The 26,085-nt window shown below is 40.6% G+C and overlaps 1 protein-coding gene across 2 annotated transcripts in view; it reads left to right on the top strand.

The window, feature by feature from the left end:
• The window catches only part of Stx17 (syntaxin 17), a 46,201-nt gene extending 21,326 nt beyond the window's left edge, over positions 1–24,875 (top strand). Inside the window, exons 4-8 of one of the 2 annotated variants that reach the window (XM_075967248.1) lie at positions 7,937–8,162; positions 16,058–16,173; positions 16,252–16,302; positions 23,288–23,374; positions 24,105–24,875. In XM_075967248.1, the coding sequence (XP_075823363.1) occupies positions 7,937–8,162; positions 16,058–16,173; positions 16,252–16,302; positions 23,288–23,374; positions 24,105–24,344 (720 nt within the window). In that variant the 3' untranslated portion in view covers positions 24,345–24,875. The remainder of the gene's footprint in view (positions 1–7,936; positions 8,163–16,057; positions 16,174–16,251; positions 16,303–23,287; positions 23,375–24,104) is intronic. The other variant, XM_075967249.1, reaches the window with a different exon arrangement.
• Positions 24,876–26,085: the final 1,210 nt, after the last annotated feature.

Here is a 26,085-nt window from a genome sequence, read left to right as displayed (position 1 = left end):
AGGCAAATATATGCATAGCCACTCATCTTTTAATCATCAAATACATAATTAGCCATTTTTTCAGAATTCTCAATTAACTTAGAATAATTACTTTTTACAATTATCATCCATATAGAGAAGTATATGTTTGACTGTAACCCAAGCTTTAGACAGGAATTTGGAGATATTTCTGAATAAAGTGGGAGAAGAGAGCTAGTTATTAATTTAGTTATTAATCTGAACAGGTGGGGATATGTTTTTTTTAAAGTTTGGGCATAGTTTATAGTTTATATTTGTATATTGCAAAGCTTGTTAAATACTGAGTTGATGAACTTACCTTTTTAAAGCTTGCTATCCTTATGGCCTCATCGCTTTAATTTGTGCATATTTCTGCAGATTTATTATTATTATCATTATCATTATTATTATTATTATTACCAGATGGGGTCTTCTGCACAGGCTGACCTGGAACTTCTATGTGGGTGAGAATGATTATGAATTCCCTATCCTTTTGCCTCCATCTCTGAGTACTGGATTATAGGAACACTCACCACTGGTTTATGCCATGATGGTATTGAACTAGGTTCATGTGTGTAAACCCTGTCGTTTCAGGGTTTAGCATTCCTGCCTTCTGGTCTTACTATTAGAAGAACAGAAATATTTTATCATCCCCATTTTCTCAGTGTTATTGTAGACACTGGAAAAAGTTAGAAGCAAAAGAAAAGAAAATCCTTCTATATATCTTGTATTTGGGGTAGTGGCAGGGAGAAAGAATCAAGAGATTTTATTTTTATTTTACATTTCATTCTTTTTTTCTGGTTCTGGAGACTGAACCCAGGACCTTACTATACATGCCAGACAAGTACTCTACTACAAAACTGTATCCTCAGCGCAAAGTGTTTATCTTTAACAACATGTAACTGTCCATATTTGTGCAGTGTGATTTTTTTCAGTGAATTTATTTTTATAAGTATGGGTGTTTTGTCTGCATGTTTGTCTGTGCACCATATGCATTCTGTAGCCACAGAGACCAGAAGAGAGCATTGGATCCCTGGGACTGGAGTTGTGAGTAGCCATGTGGATGCTGGAAACTGAACTCGGGTCCTCTGCAATAGCATCCAGTGCTCTTACTCCGTGAGCCATTTCTTCAGCCCCGAGTAGGATGTTTTAAGGGGGTGTGTTGATGTGGTGATGCATCCAGGCAGTTCTGTCACCTGAAACTTTTGTCATTTTGCTGTGGTGACAGCATTCACAATCCTCTAGCTGTTCGGACACATACCAGAAAGTGTGGTAAGTGTAGTTCCCCTGCTGGACAAGAGCACCAGAACATACTAGAACTGTAGTTTTGTGCTTGTTGAACAACCTCTCTACCCTTTCCTCATCCTCTCCCCCAGCTTCTGGTAACCATTATTCTACACTCGGCTTCTATGAGAGCAGCTGTTTTAGATTCTGATGTCAATAAGATCATTTAGCATTGCTCCTTCTGTGCCTGGCATAGTGTCCTCCAGACTCATCTACACTGCAAACCAAAAGCTTTATTACTTTTTTTTTGGTGGGGGGGGGTGTAGTTTCCAGTTTTCTGTATATCTGCCACCAGGTTTTCATTACCTACTCACCATTGACTAACCTTAAATTGACTTTATATGTTGGCTTTGCAGACAGTGCTGTGGATAGCATAGAAGGACAGAAACCACTTTGACAAACTGATTTTATTTCCTTTGCATATACACCTTCAAGTGGAATGCTGGACCACAGGGCAATCATTTTTGTGTGGGAACCTCTGTGCCATTTTTCATAATTGAAGTACTAATTTAGATTTCCATACCAAGTATCCATATTTAATTTCTTTTTATTAATGAATAGCATTGCATTATGTGAATATAGCATAGTTTATCTGTTTAGCTGTCAATGGACAGTTGGATTGTTTATTGTTTTGTGGAATCTTCCTCAGCCCATCTTTGTGCCTCGTAAGGTGTCCTCCCATTGCCTTTGCCACTCTCCTTTTGTCACAGCTTTGGGGACTCTCACTGGACATGGTGCATTTTCTTCTCTGTCATGTTCTTTCAGTTTGTTGAGCACCTTTGACCTCTCAGTTTACTGTTGCATTGATTTGGAGAATTTTCTGCCTTTATTTCCTTCTTAGTATGCTCTTCTGTCCCCTTTCCTCCCTCGTCCAAGAACTCCAGATGCATGTGCCTTTGCTTTACTGTCACCGCACAGCTGACTAGTGCTGTTAAAAAGGTGCTTCCTTTTCTGTTTTCATTTTGAGTGACACCCAATGCTCTGCCTTTGTTTACTGTCTCTGGTGGTAGTGTGTCATCTGTCACTATTTCTTTTAATCTTTTAAGATGAGTCTTTCTCATCTCACTTCGAGGTTCTAATTCATTTCTCACCGAGCACTGCTTTAACAGTAGCTCCTGGGCATCTCCAGGGGTACAGTGTTTCTTTTCTCCCCAGTGCTCTAGTCTCAGGACTCTGCTGTCTTTGGAAAACAGGATAAGCCAACCAGTCACTAAGGTTTTGAAACTGCAAGTAGAGTAGGCTTAATATTGTTCTTCTCTGGAGTAAGGAATATTAGCATTAAGAAAGATTTTTGTAGCCAATTTTTACAAGGCAGTGAATGTGCTGGAAACTGTGTAAGTCACTGGAGAACCAACATGTCCTTTATAGAAATGTCCTCAGCCCCTCTTCTCCACAGACATGGAACTTGTTGAGAGCAGACTGGTCAGGAGATTTCAGAGCTCATTTGGGGGGATACTGCCTGTAGGAAGTCTGCCCAGTTCTGTAAGCTACACAGATGCAAAAACATATAACCAGTCAAGGACTCGGTAAATGTAAAGTTTGCCTTTCATGATCTTACTAGGAGGCAGGGGAACACTGGCTCTACTTTTGTATTTCCAAAAAGGGTGTTTGGGTAGGGGGAGAAGCAATAGAAAGGGATGATAATGAGGCAAACAGACAACAGTTCAGAGGGAGGGAATAACAGGGAGAGAGCAGGGGGGGAAGCAAATGGCAGGTAAGAAGCAGCTTCCTAATTGGTGTGGATAGAAAGGAAGTTACTCTAGGTTATTGTGAGTTCAGAGAAATTTAACTTGATTTTTTTTTGCTTTAAAATATTTATGAGATTAATCTGGACTCTTTATCTTTGACCTCTGTCCTAATTGGCATATGGTAGGATGGGGCGATTGACATCTAAGGCATCATGCTGTCTCCCTCTGGGAAGGACAGATGCTGCTACCTCACTTGGCCCCGTGCTTTCACCCAGTGTGAAAGCTAGTTTGGCCCAGTGCTGTTAAATATGGAAACGATGAGGTGTCCTGCTGCTGCCGAAGTGCAGACCAAGAGGGCTTTGTGTTTGGTACGTCCTGCTTCCCTACGACGGTTTTTCAGAGACAACACCAAGCCACTCCTTTGTGAACCCTGTCCACATCTCTGTAGTGACACAGATTTCCTTTGGGCATGTTTCTTACCCCCTTGCAATTTTGAAATTTTCCTCAATACAGAACCAAAAGCAAAACAGGAGCTAAGTGGTTCTGCTCTCTTCATCATCTGTTAGCATTACACCATCTGCCCCAAAGCAGTGGGCCTAAGGCTTCTCTCTTGTTCTTGCTGTACATGTATTTTTATATCCTCTTATTGTTCCTAACTTTTCCACCAGCCCCCGCTCATTCTGGGCTCTTACTTGCATGATTCTCCTTGTTTCACACCACTCTTGGGTTCACTTGACTTTCCTCCCTCCCTGCCCCCTTCTGGTAAGTGTCTCAAGATTCTGAATTTCCCACCCCAAACTGCAATCATAGCTGATTCCTTAGATGTCACTTTCTTTTCTTATGTGGGATTTATTTACCCTTATAATGTCTTAAGTTCACTTTTTAGAAGGTGAAACCCTTTCTTTCTTTCTTTCTTTCTTTCTTTCTTTCTTTCTTTCTTTCTTTCTTTTTAAATCTTATTACAATCATTTATGCTTGTGGTATTATACAGCTTTTTTCTTTGAAGCTGATAAAATTAACTTTCCTGGGACTCACAAACTTCAGTATTCCTTTTGCTGACTATCAGTCACTCCATGCTGATGTGTGCCTTCTCACAGAGCTTCTCCCTACATCATGGGTTTATGTTGGTAGGTCAGAATTCAACTCCAAGAAGTAGTCCTTTCATTACTTCTTCCACCCAATGAAGGAAAAAAGATTCATGGGCTAATAACTCACATACCTCCACAGGTTAGATTTCCACTGCGTCATGTTTTCAACTAGATAGATAGATAGATAGATAGATAGATAGATAGATAGATAGATAGATAGATAGATAGATAGATAGATATAATCATATCTATAACCAACCTTAGGTTGGTTATCACTTAGATAAATATAAATTTCCTTTTTAGAAACATTAAACTCTGAACCATATTAAATGTACTATAGAACACTTAAACCATAAATATACTCCTAAATAATTACACTTAGTATATTTGGTACACTTTATGTACCAAAATGGAGAGCTGCGAGCATTCTAGAAGGCCCTGTGGCCTCATCTCGGTTACCACCACCTTTGACCAGAGGCATCACCATCCTGACTTTTATGGCAAACACTTCCCATCTTCTCTGTTTAAATTTGCCACCAAGCGACTCCTTCAGACAGCAGTTTGATTCAGCCTGTTTCAGAACATTATAGACTGAATTAAGCAGAGTGAGTCTTTGGGACGGGCTTGCAGTATGCTGTTGTTGCCTGTTACAGTGTCTTCTAACCCATCTTTTGAAGTGGGCCTATTCACTCACTATGTGGGACTGCATGAGTTTGCTGGGGGTAGCTTCTTTTTCTTGTTGACTGTTGGTGTCAAGTCTTTGACTCTTTCCCATGAGGAATTTGTGTAATTTCTTATAAATATTTGGTAAAACTGACGAACCAGTGACACAGTTTCTGCTGGTTTGGGTTTTGTCGTTTAAAAACAATTTAGTTGATTGTTGTTTAACAAGGGGAAGGAACAGGCAGGAGAATTTTTTAAAAATATACATTTAATTTGTTTAATAGTAGCTAGGTGCCTACAATCTCTAGAAGGTAGAAGGAGGTAGAAACAGGAGAATCAAGGAGCTCAAGGCCAGCGTCGGCTCCATAGCAAAATTGAGGCAATCCTGGACTAGATGAGACCCTATCCCAAAAAAACAAGAAAAACAAAATTAATTTTTATGTGACCATTTAGGCTTTGATTTTTATCAGTTTGATAAATTATAGTTTTGTAGAAATTTCTCCATTTTATCTAATTTTTCTAACTTAGTGACATAAATTTATTCAAAATTCCTTTTGGTTTTGTTTTCAAGACAAGGTCTCTCTGTGTGTAGCCTTGTCTCCCAGAACTCTCTTTGTAGATCAGACTGACCTTGAATTTAGAGATCCATCTGCTTCTGCCTCTGCCTCCTGAGTGCTGGGATTAAAGGTGTACACCACCACGTCTGGCTTATTCATAATTTCTTATTATCGTTTTAATTCTTTTAGATTTTGTAGTGATGCCCCCTTTTGGTAATTTGTGTCTGCTTTTAAAACAACTTTTGTGAAGCTTATGGGTTTTAACTCTTCCCAAAAGCAGTTCTGTTTTGTTAATCTGTGTACCCGTTTCTTTGTCTAAGTTTTACTCACATCTGTGTCCTTCTCTCCTTTTTACATTTGCCTTTGCTTTTGTATTTCTTGCAGGTTCTTGAGATGGATATTTAGCTTGCTAATTTGTATCCATTCTTTTTTTTTGTTTTTCAAATAAAAGAAAAGCCCAGAGAAAGCTGTGTATGTCAACTGCGTGGAGGGGAGGCTTAGAATAGAGAAGAGGATGGTTGCTCATGGGTAAGGGAACACAAATTGTTAGGAAATTTAAAAGCATGTGTAGGCTCTGTCAAGCATTTGAAAGGAAAAGACAGAAGAGAAGAAAAAGGAAAGGGGAATGTATTAGTCAGTGTTCTGTTGCCGTGAAGAAACTCCATGACCAAGGCAACTTTTGTAAGAGAAAGAATTTAATTGGGTGTTAGTCTACCGTCATGATGTGGGGAGCATGGCGAATGTAGGCAGACATGGTTCTGGAAAGACTGATTTGCAGGAGCAAGAGAGAGAGAGGAAGAAAAAGAGAGCCACTGGACCTTAAAGCCTACCCCCAAGTGACAACAGCTTCTCCAACTGGGCCACACCTAATTCTTCTCAAGTAGGGCCACTCCTGGACGACTAAACATTCATATATATGAGCCCATGGGGACAATTCTTATTCAAAGATATATATATCTTTGGAGAAGTATACTCCTAACTCTTTTACGGAGCACTACAACTTTTAATATGTATTATTTTTCTTTGCATTCAGGCCATAGGATTTTAATTTCCATTGTGACTTCTTTCTTTACTTGCAGACTATTTAGAAATATCTTTCTTACTTCTATATATAAATAGATATATTTTAATTAATGATTTCAAATTTAACTTAATTATGCTCAGAGTACATGCAGTCATTGTTTTTGAAATTTGTGAAAGTTGCTTTAACATTGTTTTTTATGTTTATATTTTTAGTATATGGGTTAATGTTCTAAGCAACTTATATCAAGCTGTGTTAACTTTCTTATTCAAACACTTTATACCTAATATACCCTTGCCATTTGTTTTATTAATTACTATGTATTTTTAAGACCTTTTTCTATGACTGAATTTAATTAAAACTTTGGGCTGGGGAGATGGCTCAGTGGATAAAGCATTTGCCACTTAAGCATAAGGACCACAGACAGGCAGGCAGGGTGGCACCTGTCACCACAGCACTTGGGCGGCAGAGACAGGGAATGCCTAGAACAAGCCGTCTGGCTAGACTCGCTGGAATAGTGTACTCCAGGTTCAGTCAGAGACCCTGCCTCAGAAAATGAAGAAGAACTACAAAGAAAGACACTTGCTATCAAATTTGTGCCCTCCAAATGCATGTGTTTCGTTACCACATGCACTCACACACATCCAAACTCACACATATATATATAGAAAGGAAACAATTTGTAGTTCTGTCAGCTTTCGTGTGATATGTATTCCATCTGTGTTGTTATATATTTCTGAAGAGAATCTTATTATAAAGTGGTTCTCTATTTCTGGTAATGTGTTAGCTTTAAAGTCTGTTTATCTGACAGTAATGTTGCTGTAGTCATTCATGGGAGAGGGATGCTAGGGTTTATGTGATTTTTGTTTTACTCTTTTCATTTGAACCATTTTGTTTTTATGTTTAAATGCATCTCTTTTGTTTGTTTATCCAATCTTAAAATAATCTTTATTTTATAAAAAAATTTAATTTATATTTGATATAATTATTTTTTATATCATTTGTTCTTTATGTGCTTTTTTAATATTTTTATTTTATGTGTAGAGTGTATGTCTGTACACCACATGCATGCTGCACACATGGAACCCAGTAGAAGTCACCAGGTCCTCTGGAACTGGAGTTTGAGAGGGTTATTATCTGCCGTGTGAATGCTGCGAATTGAACCTGGGTCTTCTAGAAGCAGCTACTGCTCATAACTTCTGAGCCATCTTTTTAGCCTCTATTACATGCTTCTATCTTTCGATTTGTTGGTTCTTTTTTCATTTTATCTTTACTCATTTTGAAATTGTTTACTTTTATCAGAAATTATATCTGTGACCTAACCATACAGATCATGTGGGTCCTTAGAATATTTTAGTTCCGTATGTGTCCCACAGTGCTAGTTGTACAGCATTTATAGTGTAGCAGTCACATGTAATAAAGGAAAAATGACTATATGAATTCAAAGTTTGAGGGCATGGATTCTAAATATGTTAGATTTGGCCAGCCAAGAGAGATGAGGGAAATTGAAAAACTGTATGCCTCTGTGGTAGACAATATGTACTAATTTGCATTCAAAACCACTGTAGCAAATTATTCTAAGAAATAGGTCTTACCTTGAGAGATGGTGATGGTAATATTTCTTTTTTTCATTCATAGCAACTCCGCTCTAATATTCGAGAAATGGAAAAGCTTTGCTTGAAAGTCCACAAGGATGACCTGGTTCTTCTGGAGAGGATGATCGATCCTGTTAAGGAAGCAGCAGCAGCAGCCACAGCAGAGTTTCTCCAGCTCCACTTGGAGTCTGTTGAAGAACTCAAGAAACAATTTAATGAGGAAGAAGCTTTATTACAGCCTTCTCTGACCAGATCCACGACTGTTGGTGGTAACATGTCTTACTCTTGATCCTAGTGCCGTTAGCTAATGCCCCTCTCCTCAGGTAGAAGGGACACAGAGAGGCCTTGTACGTTCCTAAACAGACTAGATATGTGCACCCTGGAAATTTTGCAAGATAAAATTGTGTGGATTGGAACTTTAAGTACCTGCTTGCCCATGTGTTGAAGTAGAAAGCTAAAGTTACTACTAAAAATAATGTTGTCCTTGTGTGTGGTGTGCACCTCTCTCCTCTCCAGTGTGGGACAAGCTGGTTGTGGATTTGGTTGTTTTTACTCTTTGCTCTTTGAGGGGCCCACCACCCTGCTCCCAGATAAATACACAGAGACTTAGTCTTACTTACAAATGCCCAACCTTGGTTTGGCTTGTTTCTAGCCAGCTTTTCATAACTTAAATTATCCATCTACCTTTTGCCTCTGGTCTTTTACCTCTCTCTATTTCTGTATTTCTTTCTTTCCTTCCTATTCTGTGACTGGCTGGTAGCTGGTCTCTCGCATCCTCCTCTCCTCCTTCTTTCACACCTCGCTCTTCTGCTTATTCTCTCTGCCTGGCAGCCCCCCATCCTTTCTCCTACCTCGCTATTGGCAATCTTTATTAGACCATCAGGTGTTTTAGGCAGGCAAAGTAACACAGCTTTACATCATTAAACAAATGTTCCACAGCATAAGCAAATGTAACACATCTTCAACTATATTCTCCAACATGTTTGGGAGCTGTTCTTATTAGCTGCTCTGGCGTCACACACTGGTAGGTCTCTCTCCACTGTCCATTCTCTGAATATAACTAACAAGTGAAAAATCTGTGGTGGAATCATGATGTCAACTTTTGTGAACTGATATTTTAAGAAACAGCCTTATGAAAACAGTGTTATTATCATTTCTAAGGATGTACTTGATAATCTTTGGTGACACTGTGCTAGTATCTTTTATGCAGAAAAAATTGGCTTAATATGTCATAATACTTAAAAGCAATTGTTTTGTTTAGTTGGGTGGTTTGGACTTAAATCTTATAAGTAGTGAGTAGAATAACTAGTAAGGTTTCTGTACTTGAGTTATCTCCTTAAAATTTTTTTACTCACCAAAAATTAAACTTGTAAAGTATGTTGGCTTTATTTTGCAACTCTTGACCTTATTTCATTTTCTGTTATAATTGTTTATCATTTATTTTTAATTGATTCCATTTCCTTCCATTTTATATCTCTTAAGAGACTTTTAATCCTTATGAAAAATATGAACTACAAATCAGCTAGAAATTAAGTGGAAACTTGGGGATACTGTACCTGGGCAGAATTCCTTTTTTAAATCTTGTATTGTTTCCACTCCTTATCTCTAAATTTATATTATTTAAAATGTGTATTTATTCATTGCTAATGATTCAGTACTTTGCAAAGGAATGCCAACACATTTAGGTAGCCTGGCGTTTCTATCGCCTTCGTAAAATACTGTGTAAGGTACAAAGTATGAACTGTTCATAGATGTATTACAAATAAAAACAAGTACGCAAGTATATATTAGGGACAGTTTGTCACTTGAGATATGCTGCAATAGAGCTGGCACAGTGCTACATACGTGTAATCTCAGCACTTGGGAAATTGGACTAGGGTGAACTACTGAGAGTTCAAGGCCATCCAGGGTACACAAGCAAGCCTTTTCCTATAAAACTAAATGCTTGGGCCTGGAGAGATGGCTCAGTGGTTAAGGGCATTGCCTGCTCTTCCAAAGGTCCTGAGTTCAATTCCCAGCAACCACATGGTGGCTCACAACCATCTGTAATGAGGTCTGGTGCCCTCTTCTGGCCTGCAGGCATACATGTAGACAGAATATCATATACATAATAAGTAAATAAATATTGCTGGGCGATGGTGGTGCACGCCTTTAATCCCAGCACTCGGGAGGCAGAGGCAGGCGGATCTCTGTGAGTTCGAGACCAGCCTGGTCTACAGAGCTAGTTCCAGGACAGGATCCAAAGCCACAGAGAAACCCTGTCTCGAAAAACCAAAAAAAAAAAAAAAAAAAAAAACTAAACCAACCAGCCAAACAAACAAACAAAAAAGTGCTTCAGTCACTTTTCTGCATATCCAGTGCTAAAATGTTAGTGCTCATCTCTTAAAAGACATTTGGGGGTCATGCTTCTTGGTAGTTTGCCATTACTGTTTTCACAGTTCTATGATTCCCACCATCATGTGGTGCAGAGGAAGACTGTTCCTGCCTCAGTACGCACTGATGCTTTTTGTGCACAGGTAGAGACGGCTTTCCCCTTCCATGTGTTGATGGACTACCTTCTATAATCGACATTTTGACAATGATGGCAGTAATAACAGAGGAGATAATAGGGTTTTCTGTAAAGAGTAGTTGGTGTCGGTCTCCTACTCTTTAGCTTCAAGCCCATCACTAGTGTTTTTATCTGAAGCAAAATACTTTAATTTATTCAAGATTTTTGCATAATAGTAATATAATAATTGCTTTAATTTGCATTTTATTGTTGCATTGTATGCATTTATCCAAGCTGAACTATTTGTGGGCAGCACAGGTGAGCATATATCACTGGGTTACCTACTCCATGCCAATTACTCTTCAGTATAAACAGAAGATTAGTGTGAAACCTGAGACTTGGCAGAATCTGAGAAAGCATGTGTATTAAAGAAATAAAAAATTAGGATGGAGACAGAGGATGAGTGGGAAGAAGCAGCATGTGAAATTAATTTTCAACTGTATCAATTCTCAAGCCTCTCAATTCATGGAATATCAGATAATCTAAACTTCTAATGATTGCCACTGGAGAACACAGTGCTGATATGATTAGGGCACTCATTCTGTTTGTCAAACCACATGCCTAAGTCATAGCTAACACAGAGTAGAGTTCAGATTCTGACTGCTCATTCTTTCACCTCAAGTCCACTGTCCATGGAAAGTGGGTTCTGACCAGCGCCCGCAGTCACAGAGTAAGCCTGCACTCGGCTGCCTTATCTACAGAAATACTACTGACAAAGGAGAGTAATGAGAAGAACACAAGGAGCGAATTTCCCCAGGCCTCTGAGGTTGAGTAGGATGGGGTATGCTGCTGCTGCCTGCTAGCTGTGGACTGTCTGTCACTCCTCGTGTTTTTGTCTTGTGCATTCTAGTTTCTTCTTACCTTAGCTTTGCATACCTGTTATAGTAGTGACAGCCTATACAGAGAAACGTGCGCTGTTTGCATGGAAGTTAAATGACTTAAAATTCTTTCTTCTTTATAAATCTGAGTCTAAATATTTTGGTTGGAAACAGATTCAGGAACAATCTTGCCACATTTCTATGGGTGAGATCAAAAACTAGCTTCCATTTACAGGTAGAAACAATGAGAAGAGGGCATCTTATGTTCTCTAGAAAATGAAGGGGGTGTAGGGGAAGCTGTGAGTGCTGTTTCTGCAGATTGGGGGAGTTCCAGAAGCCAGCCTCTGCCAGTCCTGCTTGACATGAGAATCTCCCCGAGTCTCATTGTGTGGTGACTTTCATTTCCTTCTCGTGGCTCCCCATCAAGAGGAATGATGAGCCCATCCATCTGATTTGCATTCAGAATGGAGGTCCATGCCATCTGTGGGGAAGCAGTGCCTCTCTGCAGTTCCTGTCTGCCTTCCCCATTCCTGCATCCAGGACATCCCCTTCAGCAGCACAGCAGGAAGGGAATTTTCGTCCATTTCAGCAAATACTCACAAAAGAAAATATCTCAGTCGTAAAGCTGCTGATAACTTCAGACCAGCATCTAGAATTTGAAGCAATACTAGATTTTTATTGCTGGCGTATGTGCGCAGAATGGTTCTACAGAACACAGAGCTGTTTTGTTGGATAGTATGCAGAAGATCCATCTCCCGTTGATTTTAATCTAAAAATCCTCTTCTGCATCAAGCTGTGACTTAGAAGTCATTTTATTTTGATAGATAGGTTTTTGTTCAGTGATGATCAGTAAATGAATTTCATTTTTAAGGTGTCAGAACTTGCAAAGTTTAAGGAATGCCTTTGAATTTATTTAGTTTTGTCGAGAAACACTACTAATGTCATGAAGGTTAGTGGAGATTTCTCATGTATTGGACTGTACTTCCTGGTAGAGAGTCTTTGCAGTTCATAAAGTACAGAAGAAAAGAAGGGCAGGACACTGTTAGATAGCTTATTTATTATCACTTCAGCCAGAGGGAGTTAATGGTCTTAAGGTTTATTTGAATGAATAGCCAGTAATAAGGCTTTACATCGAATTGTAGTGTTAGAAACACACACATACTCAGACACACCACATACACACACACTCACACACTGCACATACCCTTTTATGAGTTTGTAAGAGTTCATAGTCAAAGGATGAGCACTAAGGGACAAGTTGAAGCAGTGAATTGCAGAGGTTGTAGGAATTAAATGAGTTCTTTCTTGACAGTCATGCCTTGAGCTGATTTGTGATATTCAGGGTTGTAAATTACCAGCAAGGTTTTCTGTGGAAAAGAAAGGACGTCTTTGTTGTAACTAAGGCACATACGTAGTTTGGTTTCAAGTGAGATGGGAATGACCTAATCATTTCCTTTTTGTAGTGACAGAAATCTTTTATATTTGTCTAAAATGTCAGATAATTCCCATCCCTATTTTTTTAGATAAAGCACTTATGTATGATAATCCTTTCTTGTTTTATAGACCCTGTCTGTTTCACTCGAATCTTCTTTAATAGTATATAAGTTATGGCTTAAGATCTTTAAAATGTGTTCAGTTACAGAGTTCTGCCACTGTTCTGTCTGATACTGATCAAGAGATTACCCGGAGTGTGAAATGAAAAAGAGGCCATAGGTTGATTCGTTTATCTTGATTGAAGGGAAAATTAAAAAAATTTAGCATTTGAAAAAAATCATTGAAAGCTTTCAAGATTGGCTCTTTACTATAATGTTATGAAATGCACTCTGTGCCTAATGATTTTGTTCTTTAAGATAAAAACATAGACAATACAGAGGGCACTAATTAGGCTTAATATTAAAAAAAAAAGAGGACAGGAAAATGGGAAGAGTGAGTATTGGAGGTTCCAGGCAGAGTAGAAGGGGGCCTTATTGGGCATGATCAAGATGTATTGTTGACAAAAAAATAAATAAAAACATTATTTTAAAAAGCATATTAAGAAAAAACTAAGTCTATATGGGCAATCTGACACTCATAAATCAAGAGAGAGAGAGAGAGAGAGAGAGAGAGAGAGAGAGAAAGGGAGGAAGGGAGGGAGAGAGAGAGAGAGAAATCATGTTTAGAATTGAAAAATAACTACTATGAATTCTTATGTCTGCCTTGCCATCTTTTGTTCAGCTGATTATGCCTGTCTTGATCAGTTCAAACAAGCCTTTATCTTAAGAATAAAGTGTTCATTAACTTTGAAGATAAAACTAATCACATGGTTTTATAAAGTATCATTCGTTTTTAGGCTTGGCTGAAAAAAAAAGGAATGGAAAGGAAATGGGAATTAATATAATTTCTTGATGACTGGCTTAGGTCAGATCAGAGGTCATCATGCCATTTCCTAATAGGCTTTATAGACAGCCTTCAGCAGTCCTGTTGTCTGCCGCAGTCTTTACCTGCTCTTACAACGTCTTTCACACTGTACCCCTGTCTTGCCCTTCGTGTTTTGACAATGCCCCCTGTCGATGGTATCTTAGCTGTATTCTTTCTTGAGGTCTTTGCTCATGCTGGCTTCTCCACTAGCATTCATATTCCTCTTCTTTGCCTAGTAATGCCACCTTTTCCAGAAAGTCTAAACTACCTGCCACATCAGGCTAGATTAGAACTCTCTCCAAATTCTGTCTCTGTTATCTCCAATGCAGTCTCCCCCTTTTTTATGACCACCCCTTTGTGTGTCTAATTCTTCTAGAATGTGTGCTCTTTGAGGGTAGTACTCTGTATTACTCATTTTTTTTTCATCCTTGATACTATCGACAACACATAATGTTAAAGCTGGGCCGGTGAGATGGCTTAGCAGTTAAAGGTGCTTGTCACCAAGACCCACATAGGAGAGGACTTTCCCCCAGTCTCAGGTTGTCCTCTGACCTCCACATGTGCAGCATGGCACAAACACGTGTGTGTGCACACAATAGATAAATAAAATGTAATTTTAAAAAGCTGTTACTGTAGTTGTTCTGGGTTTAGAGTGGAGTAAGGACAGCTCTGGTGTCCTCTCTACCTCCACTGCCACTGCCCTAGAACTAGAGATCATCACTTGCACTGGATGTATTGTAAAGCCCCCCGGCTGGGTTTTCACTCTCACCTGTCAACTTTGTCCTTAATATATTCTTTACACTCTGGCTCAGGTCTGATTTGGCAGCTTCCAACTTCACAGCCATCTCCAGTTCTAATAGTTTGGTAGTGATTACGTGAGAAGAAAGAGCTCTTGTAAAGCTTCCTGATGCCCCCAAGTAGTCTCACTTTAGGCTGCCAGCCTCCAGTTTTGCTTTGTCCTTCATTCCAGTCTGTGCCTCAGCTGGTCTGAATGTCTTCCAGTGTCAGGCCTGTGCACACATTGTTCTCCTTGAGTTAGACACTTGGGGCATCTTCCTGCACTCTCACCCCTCTCCGTCTGTCTTATTTTCTCTCATCCTCAGGCCTCAGAGCCTCTGATGACTACTCTCTCTCCACAAGCCAGGATTAAAGGCCAGGCTTATACTACATACCTCATACTCATCTGTGGCATAGACTTGTCACACAATACTGACTGAACTTGACTGTGGCATTTCTGTACCACAGGTTCCATGGAAGCTCTGTCCATGATAGCAGCAGTAGCAGTGGCAGGAGCAGGGCCAGGTTCTATCCAAAGTAGACAGCAGCTTCCTTTACCAACAGGAACAATAAGCCACCAGGACTCTAACACCAGACTTTCTGAGCAGACCCACAGTGCTGATAGCCCTGTGGTGCTGCCACTTCAGGGTTGGTCTTGTAGCCTACTGTTGTGTCTCTATTAGGAGTGCCACAGTGTCTGTTTCATGAAGGAAAGGCCCAAAAAGACTTGAAGGTCGATGTTTGTAGTATTTATTACTTTGCTATTACAGTATTGTTTAGTAAATAGTTTTTGTAGGTTGAAAGATTTTTAAAACTAAAAAAAGAAGTAGAAGAAACCATAGAAGTATGTGGAAGAAGAATGGCTCTAAGCAGAGTTACGTGTCCAAAAACATTCCTATGGCAAATGTGCTCATTGCTGATGAGATTGTCACCAATAGAGTCTGATGTTAATTGCTACAAACACATAACTATTTCACTTTCCTTCTGTACTAGTAAACCAAAGTGTCCCCCATAGAGCTAAACCCCAGCCCACTTTCCTATTTTAAAATTATATGTTGATTTTTACTGTGTGTGTGTGTGTGTAATGTGAGTTGTGGTGTGTGTGTGTGTGTGTAGGTCAAAGAACAACTTTGTGGGATCTGTTATCTCCATCTTTACGTGGGGGACTGAACTGGGATTGTCAGGTTGGCAGCAAATGTTTTACCTGCTGAGCCGGTGAGTCACTGGCCCCACTGTCCTGCTTTTGACACCTGTTATATCTGATCCTTATCACTAAAATAGCTAAGTCCAAGCCTACGCATTTAGCAGCAGAACGTATTATACTGCTGCTGCCCCATGCTGTGTAGAACGCTGGCTAAGTGTAGTAGTTGCCATTGCCGCCTCTTCCACCTCTGACCCTCATCATTCAGTTACATAAAGAACATGTATAGGTCTTGCTTGGTGCCTTTGTGTTAACTCAGAGAACAGGCTGCCCAAAGGTACACAATGCTGTTTTCATAGATTGATCCATTTACTTTTAGCCTGAACGTAATTATAAGTATTCTCTGTGCTAGTTGCCTTTAGAGCCAGTTTGTGTTCTGTCCTTTCTGAGAAGCAAGCTCTAACTAAGCCTGTGTCCATCCAGGAGCACTCCACACTGCGGAAGCCGAAGCTGCTTCTCAGAGTCTGACTCAGATATATGCCTTGCCTGAAATTCCTCGAGACCAAAATGCTGCTGAATCCTGGGATAACTTAGAAGCGGTATGTTAAGCGCATTTTCTTTTTGGTAACTGTGCAATGTAAAAGTAAGTAATTCCCTCCTTCTCTCTCTTCTTAAAGGACTTAATCGAACTTAGCCACCTGGTCACTGATTTCTCCCTCCTAGTAAATGTAAGTATTGAACTGAGTAAGGCTCAGAACTAATCAGTCACTGTTCTTTTGATTAAAATTTTAATAGAGGTCACTCACATATATTTAAAACATTTACTTTTATTTTATGTGTACAAATGTTTAGCCTGCATGTATGAATGTGTAACACCTGTGTATTTGATGCCCACATGTCAGAGGAGGGCGTTGGATGCCCTGAAACTGGAGTTACAGGTGTTTTTGAGTTGTGGTATGGGTGCTAGGAACCAAACTTGGGTCCAATGCAAGAGTAGCAAGTGCTCTTAACCTATGAGCCTAGATTATAATTTTAAAATGATATTGAACTATGAATACGGTCCCAGAATTCTAGATCAGTTTAATAAATATTATGTAAGAAGTATTTTGCTGGATTCTCAGTGTTGGAAGTCTGACTAAGTTGCACACAGACATAAATCAAGTCTACTTTCTGCCTTTGGGGATTCCATGGGAGGAAGACGTGGGCTGTGACACTCACACTTAGTTTTCAAGCATGATAACTAAATGCAAAATAAAGTGAGAAGCCTCATCAGCTTCAAGAAGAAGCATGTATTCCAGGGAGGGAGGCGTGGTTTATGAGACAGCAGCATTAAAGCTACCATCACAGGCTGGTATTAACGTGAGCCTTGAAGAATGAGTAAATGCTCCCAGAGGGCCACAAGGGATGTTCTTTCCAACAGGTGAACTAGGACAAGACATGGTGAGTTCTGTGGACTGTCAAAAAGTTCTGAGTGTACCCAGGGATTGATGAAGGCCAGCTTGTGCTGCTGCTGAATTTGGGTTGCTTTGTGGGCCTGAAGGAGCTGGTACAGATGTCCTGTGATCCAGTTTGTGCCTTAGGAAGACTCTTACAATGAAAGGGAGGTCATGGGCACGGTGACTAGCTGGGAACCAGTTATAAGAATTTAACCTGTAGGTAAAGTAGTAATACTACCTATAGAGTGTAAAGGATGCTCAGAATCCTTTGAGGATCTTTTTGAGGGTCAACCTGGAGGAAGGTGAAGTCAAAGACAGGAACCTTTAAGGCCTGAATGAATCTGTTGTCATAGATTAGGGAGCACGTTATAGTTTTGGTAGGAAATATAATTTTTTTAAACTGTTTTTTGTTTGTTTGTTTTCTCCTGGGAATTATAGAAAGGTATGGTGTGTGAATACCTGTTCACACAGGTGCAAAGTAATTTCGGCTTGTGCTCTGGCTAGGCTAGTTCCCTGTTCTTGCTCAGGCCGTGAATTGCAACCCAGCTTCTCTGCATCGTGGCTTCCCTAAGGCCTGGTTTTGAGGTGGAAACTCCTAGAACACAGCTCCTCAGGGTGGAATGGGGGAGGACTCCAGAGCTTGCTAATTTAGCCCAGTACTCTGCCCCAGTTTCTCAGACCACTAACTTCTAACTTTTGTCTTTCTAAAAGTTAAGGGTGTGACACTGATGCTCAGCCATTCTTTTGAAGGTTGTAGGAGGGGCGGAAACTCTTCCTTGTGTAAATTCTGTCAGATAATTTTTCTTGGGCACTTTTGTCCTCTAGAGCCGCATATGGAAGAGTTTGTTTTCTTTCAATATAAGAGGTTGTCAGCTGGGCGGTGGTGGCGCACGCCTTTAATCCCAGCACCTGGGAGGCAGAGGCAGGCGGATCTCTGTGAGTTCGAGACCAGCCTGGTCTACAAGAGCTAGTTCCAGGACAGGCTCCAAAACCACAGAGAAACCCTGTCTCGAAAAAAAAAAAAAAAAAAAACAAACAAAAAAAATAAGAGGTTGTCAAGGTTTTGAGATGAATGTTCTTGTTTCTTTGACCTATCCAGACACATTTTCATTTCTTAGAAATGCTCTCCTTTTGCAGCTCTCCTGTATCAATGAGTTCTAGATTTAAGTTCTAGACTGTCTAGTGTTAGCCTTTTCTTCTTATGGTCTATCTTATGGCTATTTTCCTGGAGAAATGACTGACATTGAAAGCAATAGATTGTTTGAATTATTACTGATGCCTCTAAGTCAAAAGAAAAAAATGTTAGTAGTCTCTAGACTAGCTGTCTCTATGGCCTGTTATTATTTTGCAGATGGCGGGGAATGATACAGGAGTCCCCCAACACATGTGTTGTTTACAATCAAGATCTATCCAATTATTGTAATTAATAATCTCTCAGTTCATAAAGTCTGTGTATGCATGGTTACATAAATATATGTACTTGCCAAAGCCATCAATCTGCACACTTAAATGTGTTTCAATATATGTAAATTGTACATCACTAAGGTTGATTTAAAAAAACAAACTAAAGGTATACTTAGCTCTTATCCAAATAAATTCATTTTCTCTTCTGGTGGGTAAGCATATGAAAGAAAAGAATAGAGTTTGTGGAGAATTAGCAATTGTGTGTTCAGTTATTTTATATAGTAAGCAGGTCACAACCCAGTCTCACCCGGGAAGGTTCCGGCCACAGCCACAGCTCCATACAAATGTCCTAGTTATAATTGTCTCTGCAAGGACACGAGACACAGTGCTGTTTGGCAGAAGCTCAAAGGAGAGCCATGATTGTTATTCTCAGGATGATTGAGTTCTTGTGACACATGGCCAAGAAGTCACAGAAGCTCCATTTAGGTAGAGAATAAGCAGGAGCAAGGAGTGACCACATCCTCTGGTGTCACATGGATGTGATTGTATCTGGACAGCCATATAGTTAAAGAACTTTCTCTGGGTGCACAGCTGTGCTGAACTCAGGAGGATCAAAAGGCCCGAGGGTAATGCTGCCCATGCCTCTGTATTGTGAATAAAATGCCACAGAGTTGTACACTTGCAAGTCATTAGATATCAAGGTGTAGATAGTTTGCTGTAAACAGGATTCATGAAGATAATGAGAGATTAGAGTATGGCCCAGTAACTTTGAGTAGATTAATATCTACAGGCCCCTGTTCTGCTTGTGCAAGTGCCCCTTTCTTGTGACCAACCCATTTCCTTTTGGTCAAGGAAAATTTAAAGAACTCTGGGCCAGAAGTTGGACAACATGCTACCCCTTATTGCTGGGTCTGTTTTGACTTCTATCTTTTTCTCTGTGGCTTTTGAAATCCAATTTTGTGCTGGCTGCATTAGAATAGGACTGCAGTGGATTCAGCTAGATTTTTCCATGCATAGCCTCCATGAACTTTAGCATGTTATTTGGCAGCAGGTTTTGCAGACCCAATGAAAGGACTACCTCAGACAGCATCTTTCCTCTCTCATCCCCATCTACCTCAGCTATTCTGCAGCCTTGTTTTGGGTCTTCCCTTTGCCACCAGCATCCTTAAGTCCCCTCCCAATGCAGTGTTCCCTCTCCACCCTGCTTATATCCTTTACTAGGCCAAGATAACCATTGTCTCCCTGTGTGTCACATTTCGAGTTCTTCCTGAGCTCTCCTGAAACTGATTTGCCCCTATCACTGCTTCTACAGATTTGGCTACTTTCAGGCCAATAGGGCAACTAATTGAATATTCCTTAAAATGTGCCTTACAAGTGACTTAGTCCATTGTTAAAGGGATACTGAAAACACTTCTGAGTGCCACAGAGTAAAATGCCAGGCTGGGTATGGGGGGTGAAAACTGTTCAGTATGATAAATCTAGGTAGACGAAGACAAATTTAAACAAATCAGAAGCAAAGAGGCAAAGTAAGTAGATAAAGGCAGAGGCCCTGAGTCACCACTGTTGGGAGAAGCCTGATCTCATAGGCTGTGGTAATGTTATTTTTGTGCAGGTTGGCCCCGGGTAAAGAGCTAAGGACTTAGCTCTAAATGCAGTATAGTTTCATATTCTCCTGATAGTGATTGAAAGCTAACTACAATCATTGTGGATATCACCAAGTCCTTCTTACGCATGAAGTAGAATCTAAAGATACAGACAGTTGGAAGAATGAAGCCAAACTAACAGGAAGAAGCAGCTAGGTGTGTTTAATTGAGGGATGTCTGTTGACCCAGGGTAGGGCTTTCTGCCCTCTGGCTTCTCCTATCCCCACGTCCCAGCAAGCTTCCCAAGGTCTGTAGTACTAACAGATGTAGGCTACAACCCCAGGACAGATAAACTCATCTTGGACTGGTAGTTGCACTAATGAATGCATTACAGTTGAAATAATGAGTGTTTATAGGTCGGGCATTTTCCTGATAGTCTTTTCTCCGATTTTCCCAAAGGATTTGTGTAGGGAAAAATTAGTTATCTTAAAATTCTACCTTAAATTTAACAAATCACTGCGATGATTTGAATGAGAGTGACCCCAATAAGCTCATTTATTTGAATGCTTAGTTACCAGAGAGTGGAACTCTTAGAAAGAATTAGAAGGATTAGGAGGTATGGCCTTCTTGGAGGAAGTTTGTCACTGACATGGGCTTTAATGTGTCAAAGGCCCATGCCAGGACCATTGTCTGTCTCTTGACCTACCAATTAGGATGCAGCTCTTAGGTGCTTCTCCAGTACCGTTTGTACCACTATGCTCCCTGTCACTCTGCTCCCTGCCATGATGAGGATGGACTAAGCCTCCTTAAGCAAGGCCCCTGTAAATGCTTTCCTATAGAAGAGTTTCTTTGTTAATGTTGTCTTTTCACAGCAACAAAGCAGTGACTAAGACAACCATAGTGTCGCAGTATCCAAAGTTTTAGGAAGGGGCACAGACATAAATAAATCTTCCTGAGGTCTGTGATCACTTGGAGTGTGGACTTAGGAATAGCCCTAGCAGACTTCTCCCTCAGCTCTTCATCCTCTACTTTAGCCATAAAGATGTAAAAGTTGGTGCTAGGGTTTTACTGCAGTGGCTCTTCTGCTAGCGTAGATTGCTTCAGGCAAGAGTGGGAAGCAGACAGAAGCCCTGCAGCGGTCAGGAATACAGGCAAGTTGGATATTGTTGGTGCTGGCACTTGCTTCTGTGGCTAGAAAGCTGACTGAAAGGAGCTTTGCTGTTGTAAAAATGAAAATCCAGTGAACATAAGGGAGACTTGTTATCTGAGAACACCATCAGGAGCAAGCTCGATAAACTGTTTTGCTGGAAAGATGAGAGTTAGCATTTCCTCGGTAAAACCAGGATGGTGTTTCTGTTTTCCCATTGTGCTTTGTGGTTGGCTCATTGTATCCCCCTTTTACCACACTGTAGGAGAAATACCATAGTCCTCGTGTAGCAGATGAGAATACTTGGCCCAAGAACATACCAGGACCACAGAATATCTTATATTTTGTGCCAGTCTTAATCATGGAAGATAGTGATGTTCAAAGTATGTGAAATGGGAGGCTGAAAAGATGGCTCAGCAGTTAAGAGCATGTACTGCTCTTGCTGAGGACCTAAATTTGGTTCCCAGCACCCACACAGGATGCTTACAACTTCCTCTAACTACAGCTTCAAGAGATCTAATACCCTCTTCTGTATTGTGCATGTGTGCGCTCTCTCTTCTCTCTCTCTCTCTCTCTCTCTCTCTCTCTCTCTCTCTCTCTCTCTCTCTCTCTCTCACACACACACACACACACACACACACACAGACCGACAGACATACTCAGACTGTATTTCAGGACTGCCACATCAAAAGCTTGTGTTTCCAGAAACTTCGCAGGTGATCTGGTGTGTACTCAAGTTTGAGAGCCTTGGCTATCCTTGTGTGACAGATTCAAAAGAAATTGGAACAAGTACTATTTTAGGAATTGTTAGGGATGTCGAGATGGTGGTGGAGAATCCTGGGATGAAGGGCCACCACAAAAGGCCTGGCAGAGAGAAGGTACATGTTGGCCCGGAAGGAATGCCAATAATGCTAATAGGAAACAGCTGGGGGCTTGTGAGCAGTGTTGTGCTTACCTTCTCTTGTGAAATGCTGAGTGGGATAGGAAGCTTTAGCTTTGTGTGCCTCAATCTAAATAGGTTTAACATAAAAGGCAGTTGAATCACTGTGTAAGGAGCATTATGTGGAGTAGAAGAGAGGGTCTCCTATGTTTTTCTGCAAAGAAGTGAAAGAAATTACCCGTGTCCTCATGTAGTGATCACATGCTTTTCTACATCGGATAGGACCTAATGCACTTCACCATCAATATGGGTGCATATTATGGTATATAACTAGTTAACTAACTATATATATATATATATACACCTATATGAGTGTCCATATATACACATATATACCTATTAAAACAAAATAAAGTTGGTCTTGATGAGATCTTGGTTCCAGGGTGAGGACAGTGTTTGTGCCTGAGGTGTCAGTCAGAGCAGAGCTTGGTAGCCATTCATGAGTGGCACTGAGGTGGTTCATACATTAGAGAAGAAATGGCAGTCCCCAGCTCCACCATTCATCCATCAGGTATCCCAGGAGTCATGATCGTTGCTGCATCAGAGCAGGTGTTACTGTTTTAGGTAGACTGCTGTATTATATTATTGATCTGAACTATCTTAACTTGAACTATATTTTATTTAGTAAAAAGGTGTAAAACTCAAGACCACAAATTCTTTCATTTCTCCCTATTGCATATCAAAAGTACAAAGATCTCATGCTGGATTATACCATGCTGTAGTGTCATTCTTACAAAAGAACAGTTTGTATTTGTTGGGTCAAAGGCATTTTACTCTTAAAGTAAATTTGATTTAAACAGAATCTCCAAAGAAGATAAGTTATGGACTTTGTTTGAATGTTTTCCTTTTTTTTTTTACTATCAAACCCAACATGACATGTAAATGCTTATTTGGATTTTTTTTTCCTCCTACAAAGTAGGTTCATTTGGAGAATAATATGTTTGTATGTTTGAATGAATTCCAGTGTAAGGTGCTTTTTGCTATGAAGGTGCCACCCTTTTATTACCCAGTCATTAAGTCCCCCCTTTTTCTGTGAGAGTGAATTTGTACTTTCTACATGGTTTATCAGATGCTATTAATGAACCACTATTAAGACTGCAAGGCTGCAGCACCCGGGGCCTGATTACAGGAATTAAAATAGTGTGTGTTGGCTTCCCACTGCTCCCCAGCAGGACCGCTCACTCATAATTCCTTTGCATCTAGTCTCAGCAGGAGAAGATTGACAGCATTGCAGACCATGTCAACAGTGCTGCTGTGAATGTTGAAGAGGGAACCAAAAACTTGGGGAAGGTAAGATCCTGCTCCTGCTGACAAATCAATGGTACTCCGGCTCCCAGGAATCTCTAGTATTAACCCGATTGATCTGCTCTCTTCAGTGTTGAGGGAACCAGCAATTAAGGAAATAAGGAAGAAATGACACATAGGTAGTGTAAGAAATCAATGGCTGTAATATTCTACTCCCAGATTCATTCTATCATCAGAGATTTTTTTTTTTCTCAGAGAAAATGAACTGTGGTCTCACTCTGGGGCATTTAGTTGTTATGAAGGAATATATGCAGAGGCCTAGGAAGAAGAGAGAGCGGTCCATTAATCCAGCCAGAGCCAAAGTGAGACTGCAGCAGCACTGAGGAGTGTGGCCATCTATTATCCGGATGATGTGGTTCTCAGCCCAGGTGCCTAATGTGGAATAACCCTGTGCTGAATCAAAGCTTTGGTGGGAGCCAGTGGCTGCTGAAACTGTTTAAATAAGCCAGCCAGATAGTGGATTGATTGTTTTGCAAGTAAAATCAATTTGTAGCTGTCCACTCTGGAGCAACCTCCCTCAGTTCTATGGCAATGGCAGTACCTGTGGAATACTTTCACATACACACACACACCCCCAACAAGAATAATCTCTGAGGTTAATTATGAGCCCACTGTTAAAGAGGCATTGCCAGGAGTAATGAGAGGAAAACGCACATCACCACAGGCAGATTTTCTCAACTCAATTTCTAAATTGAATTTTTTTTTCTTTTTACAGGCTGCAAAATACAAGCTGGCAGCTCTGCCTGTGGCAGGTGCACTCATCGGAGGAGTGGTGGGGGGTCCCATCGGCCTCCTCGCAGGCTTCAAAGTGGCAGGAATTGCAGCTGCACTTGGTGGTGGGGTGTTGGGCTTCACAGGTGGAAAATTGATACAAAGAAGGAAACAGAAAATGATGGAGAAGCTCACTTCCAGCTGTCCAGACCTCCCTAGCCAAAGCGACAAAAAATGCAGCTAAAGCTCAGGCTTCCACCTGGGCCATGCGTCCACCCTAAGGAGCACCTCGCTGCTGCGGAGTGCTCAGCTGCTGGACAGTGTCAGCCAGCCATTCTCCACGGCCATGTGCTGTTGAGCCTCCGTCACTGGATGCATTTGTTTGCTGGCTGTTAATGGAGATGTTAGGAGTGGAGGAGCCTGGGCTGAGGGGTGTGGTGTCTGTCAGGTCCAGTTTAAAGACTGCCAAAGAGCAAATGTTCTGCCTGGAAATGTGAAGATTGAACCTATAACTCTAAGGATCTAAGATGCGTACAAATGTATCAGGCACATGAGGGTCAATGTGTTTGTATATTATTTCCTCCTGTAGGGAGAAACAGAATGTGAGTTTGGGAGTCTTTCTGTCAGGTGGGGATGTTGTTGCCTAACAAGGGGTGCAGGCGAACTATTTCTGTACTTGGGGACTGATTGTACTTGGATCCATCTATATTTTCTGGTGAAGGAAATTAATACTATAAAATGGAAAGAGAAGCCCACGTTCTCTTTACAGACTGTTCATTGTGACATGGGTGTCTTTTCTGAAGCCTTCCTTGCCTCTCCAGATAAAGAGCACAGAATCTCATAGCTGGATCTACTAACCCAGCCACCTTGCCCACTTGCAGCTGGTGATTCTGAAGGTTCTCTGCTTCTAGGGTGAATTCTATCCATGTAATGAGGATTTTTCTCATAATTCCCATTTTTTTCGTATCATTTTCCATCTCTAGTTATCCCTTCCTGTAATCTCTTAAATTGAAAAAAAGAAAATTTAAATATTTCCAACATTTTGGGGCAGAAGGAAGTACAAGATCACATCCTGGGCACTGTAGGACTTCAAGGGGCTGACATACCTGCCTCAAGGGGTCTGGGCCTCTCAGTCCTCCAGATGGGTTGAGAAGGAGCTTTCTACCTCACCTCTGTTGCCGTTGCCCTTTCCCAGGTCATCCCTATCCTGCAGTTTTTACGGCTGCTCTTCCTCTCAGTGTTCACACTTAACTTCTCTCCTGCTCTAGATGGCCAAGGCCAAGATTCAGACCCGATGCAAGCTCTGTGGTGCTAACATGGACAGCAGACAGGGTCCAGTCCAGCTCCATGTCTGTCTCAAACAAAAAAATTTGAAATTTAGAGAAAAGGAATTTAAGACTATAGGCAGCCTCATCCTGTATCCCAACTCATTTGAGATAGGAGGGAGCCACTGGTTGCCTCATTTTTTTAATCTCTCCTGAGGAGAAAGCACGGTCAGCCAGGAGCATGGGTTCAAGCATCGTGGGGTGGTGGCTCACTCCTTTAATCCCAGCACTTTGGAGGCAGTGGCAGGTAGATTGCTGTGAGTTGGAGGCCAGCCTGGTCTACAAGGACAGCTAGGCTGTTACACAGAGAAACACTGTCTCAAAAACAAAACAAAACAAAAACAATCGAAAAAAGAGCTGTGTTGATGTTTGGCCTCTGTTGATTGCTATCTTTCCTTCTCTGTCTGAAGATCCTTCCCTTTCGTGCTCTGGAGTCTTGCTGATGCATTCCTATGAAACAAAGCACTACATCCTATTAAACTATCGGGAAGTAGCAAGTATTTGTTATCTGCTGACTTAAGACTTTAATATCAAAAAGAGGAAGTACTTTGAATGAGTGTCGGATTGTGATCATTGTCTGACAGTGGGAATTAAATATTTGGAGTAATTATTTTTTTTTGGAGTAATTATTTTTAACTTCATTCTTTTTTCTCTGTTTCT

Source organism: Microtus pennsylvanicus, chromosome 3 (assembly GCF_037038515.1).
Source record: "Microtus pennsylvanicus isolate mMicPen1 chromosome 3, mMicPen1.hap1, whole genome shotgun sequence".
Taxonomy (NCBI): domain Eukaryota; kingdom Metazoa; phylum Chordata; class Mammalia; order Rodentia; family Cricetidae; genus Microtus; species Microtus pennsylvanicus.
The sequence above is the reverse complement of the archived record's forward strand: the minus strand, read 5'-3'. Positions and strand labels throughout refer to the sequence as shown.